The 3,362-nt window shown below is 41.8% G+C and overlaps 1 protein-coding gene across 1 annotated transcript; it reads right to left on the bottom strand.

Moving 5' to 3' along the window:
* Window positions 1-2,096: 2,096 nt before the first annotated feature.
* On the bottom strand, window positions 2,097-3,107 carry LOC106800424 (olfactory receptor 11H12-like). The gene has a single exon (XM_014780387.2). The coding sequence runs from the start codon at window positions 3,081-3,083 to the stop codon at window positions 2,097-2,099; it is 987 nt and encodes a 328-aa protein (XP_014635873.2). The 5' UTR covers window positions 3,084-3,107.
* Between the last annotated feature and the right edge of the window lie 255 nt (window positions 3,108-3,362).

Here is a 3,362-nt window from a genome sequence, read left to right as displayed (position 1 = left end):
GCTACATTCCGGTAATTGGGAATTTTCTTTTGGATAGAAAATTAACTTCTAAATTAGAGCCTGCACTGAGAACAGATTCCCTGTGGAGCAAAGCATGAAATATCATAATAATGGAGACATTTTAGTGTTCACTCTTTGCTAGGCTCTCTGGTAAGCAGATTAATTCATTTCATCCTCACAACAGCACGACGAAGAAAGTTCTCCAATTATTGCTTCTGTAAACATGAGGTAATGGGGGCATATATGAAGTCCTGCAGTTGATGGAGTCCAGGATTCGAACTCAAGCAGTCTGGTTCTTACCACTACCACACGCTGACTGTCAACTGCAAAATTGTAATTATCTGCTAACAAGTTAATTAAGTAGCCTCTGTAGTGGATGTTTTTGACCCTCTTGACCCATCTCTGATTTTAGCTGCAGAGGTGGTGGGCAGCCCCTGGGGGGCTCAGAAGCATCTGGCAGCATCCCTCCCCCCTCAAGCCATGTCCATGTGTCTTTCTGCTTTCTTCCCAGGGCCTTCTCTGAAGTCACAGAGGCTGGCTTGGTCCACCAGCCAATACATTTTGGAAAGATGAGGTGTTAACCCCGCCATGTGCAACCACAGTTAGTTGATAAATGCCCTAACCCTGTGTCATTCAGACAGAGAATTCTCAGAGGTCCCAGTGGAATCAAGTCCTCGTTGATTACAGGACCTTCTTATTCCTCATTCCTGCTTCTTGAAATCGCTTCCTGATAAACTACCTGCACCCAAGTCCCTGCCTCAGGTTCTTCTTTTGGGACAATCTCCTTTAATTTTGTTGGAAACAAATACTTGTAAACCACCTGTTACAAAAGGATTTATTTAAGTTCACTCACTTTCACAGAAGAGAGATCAATATTTCAAATTATTCCTTTAAGTCCCCAACTAGATGTTTATATATTCGGGCAATGTAAAATTTTAAGGTCCTAATAGCTGAAACGCAGGCTTTATATTTGGAGTGGCAGAAGAGCAATTGTGAAAGAGGATGTGTAAAATAAGACCAATTGAAGCTTCATGTATTCTTGGGCGCAGCAGCTTTAGGAAAACGTATATATTAAGTTGAAGATCTGGAAATTGAACTATCCATGCTTGTGTATCTCTTGGAAAGTGTTCGTGTATCCTCGGAGGGATACAAAAGCCAGTTTGAGGAGTAATGCTTCAGAATACTGTGTGCATGTGCACACACACACACAGACACACATCCCCAACCAAAACAAAAACAAACAAAACTAAAAACAGGGTATTTTGGGTATAAATGGAGGAAACATGATCTACTCTATGTCCCAAAGAAAGTTGAGATGGAGATTTTGTTGTAAAAGGGCTTTGACAAAATTAACAGGTGGTGACTTTTATGGGGAGATTTATTTTGATTCTGATAAACAACATGAAAACACAGAATTAAACAAAATTCATTTTCAATGAACATTTATTGCATATTTGCTATGTGCTGGGGATTGTTTTAGAACTTTTATACCCATTATCTCACTAAAACCTCACACTAATACTTCTCTAGGGTAGGAATTGCCATTCCAATTTGAGTTGAAATTTAATGACATGCCAAATTCACATAGTTGATTAATGGAAGAATCAAGTTCCTGTCCAGATATCTGATTCAAAGTTCCATATCCTTATAAGGATATCACAACGATATTGAAAAAGAAATATAGCTAGAGACTGAACAGAAATACAAGGCTTTTCCCCTCCTCACAACAAAATACACTTGTCTAGTATTGTGTTGACTGAAGTTTTCCCTAACACCAATCCCTACACCCCCACAACTATAGATTAAATTAGGTGTTTTTTTCTTTTGTGTTTCTGTGACAACTTGTACATATACTGATTAGAACATTTACTGCATTTTATGGTAATTATTTTCTTACCTGCTTGTCTCCCCTACTAGGTTGTCATTTAAGGAAAGAGCCTGTGTCTGAATTACCTTCATAATTATCTTCATAATCCAGTGTCAGGCACAGTGTCTCACATGGAGGAGGCATTCAGTGACTATCTATTGAATGAATGATTTTACAAATGACTGAAAGTAAAAGGGTGGCCGCTTCGCCCATATCACACTAAACTAGATTATTCCACACTCCTCCTGGGCCTGCTGCCAAAAACTTTCAAAGAAATTTTAAACTTTTCCAGAACTTTCCAGAGAGGATTTTTCATTTCCTTATTCCTGAGACTGTAAATCAAGGGGTTGAAGAGTGGAGTCACCATTGCATAGAACAAGGTCATGATCTTTGGCATCAAGGTAGAGTGGCGGGATCCAGGGCTCACGTGCATCACCATAATGGTCCCATAGAATAGCAGCACCACGGTCAAGTGGGACCCACAGGTTGAAAAGGCCTTATGCCGACTGGCTGCCAAAGGCAACCGAAGCACAGCAAGTAGAACCAGGGCATAGGAGCTGAGGATGAAAAGGAAGCTAAGGAGGATGATGAGGGAGCTTAGGGTGTAGCTGGCAAGCTTGGACATGGGAGCAGGAGCACATGAAATGGTCAGCAATGGGCCTGAGTCACATACAAAGTGGTCAATTGCGTTAGGGCCACAGAAAGGCAGTTGGGAGATGAGAATAACAGGCACCAGATACCAGAGAAAGCCACACATCCAACAGGAAATCACTAGGTTGAAACAATGTTGTTCAGTCATAATTGTGGCATAATGCAGAGGATGACAGATGGCAAAGTATCGATCAAAGGCCGTTGCTGAAAGAAAGAAGCATTCAGTGGAGCCCATGGAAAAGGAAAAATATAACTGAAGGAAGCAACCAGTGAAAGAGATGGCCTTGGTCTCTGAAAGGAAGTTGACTAGTGCGTTTGGGACAGTGGAGTTGACATACCAGATATCTAGGAATGCAAAATTCCCCAGCAGCATGTACATGGGGGTGTGGAGATGCTGGTCCCAACACACAGCGTAGATAATGGCTCCGTTTCCCATGAGAGTCAGGAGGTAGATGAAGGAGAATAATATAAACAGGATGACCTGAATCTCCCTGCTGCAGGGAAAACCCAGAAGGATGAATTCACTCACTGACTCTGAATGGGATCCTGATCCAGAGATGTTCATTTAGTCTGTAAGCCGTGCTGCAATGAGACATTATCACCATGAGAACAAATCCAAACAACTGAGCATAACGTACGAGGCCCTTCATGATCCGGTCTTTATCTACTTTATTTAACCTCGTCTTTTTCCCTGTGTCCCCTTGAGTCCTGTGCCCCAGTAAGAATAGTTGCACTTCCACCAAATGACATGCTGTTCTCCTGTTCTCCCTACCTAAGATGTCTGTTGCTTCTTCCTTCCTTCCGTCTCTCTTTCTCTATTTTCCTATCCCTTCGGGATCCTTTC

This window comes from Ceratotherium simum, chromosome 3, assembly GCF_057802395.1.
Source record: "Ceratotherium simum simum isolate JZ-2026a chromosome 3, ASM5780239v1, whole genome shotgun sequence".
Taxonomy (NCBI): Eukaryota; Metazoa; Chordata; class Mammalia; order Perissodactyla; family Rhinocerotidae; genus Ceratotherium; species Ceratotherium simum.
This window is presented reverse-complemented; position numbering and strand designations above follow the sequence as displayed.

Excerpts from the sequence above, each read along its gene's own strand:
- LOC106800424 (XM_014780387.2), bottom strand. The coding sequence starts at position 3,083 with ATGAACATCTCTGGATCAGGATCCCATTCAGAGTCAGTGAGTGAATTC.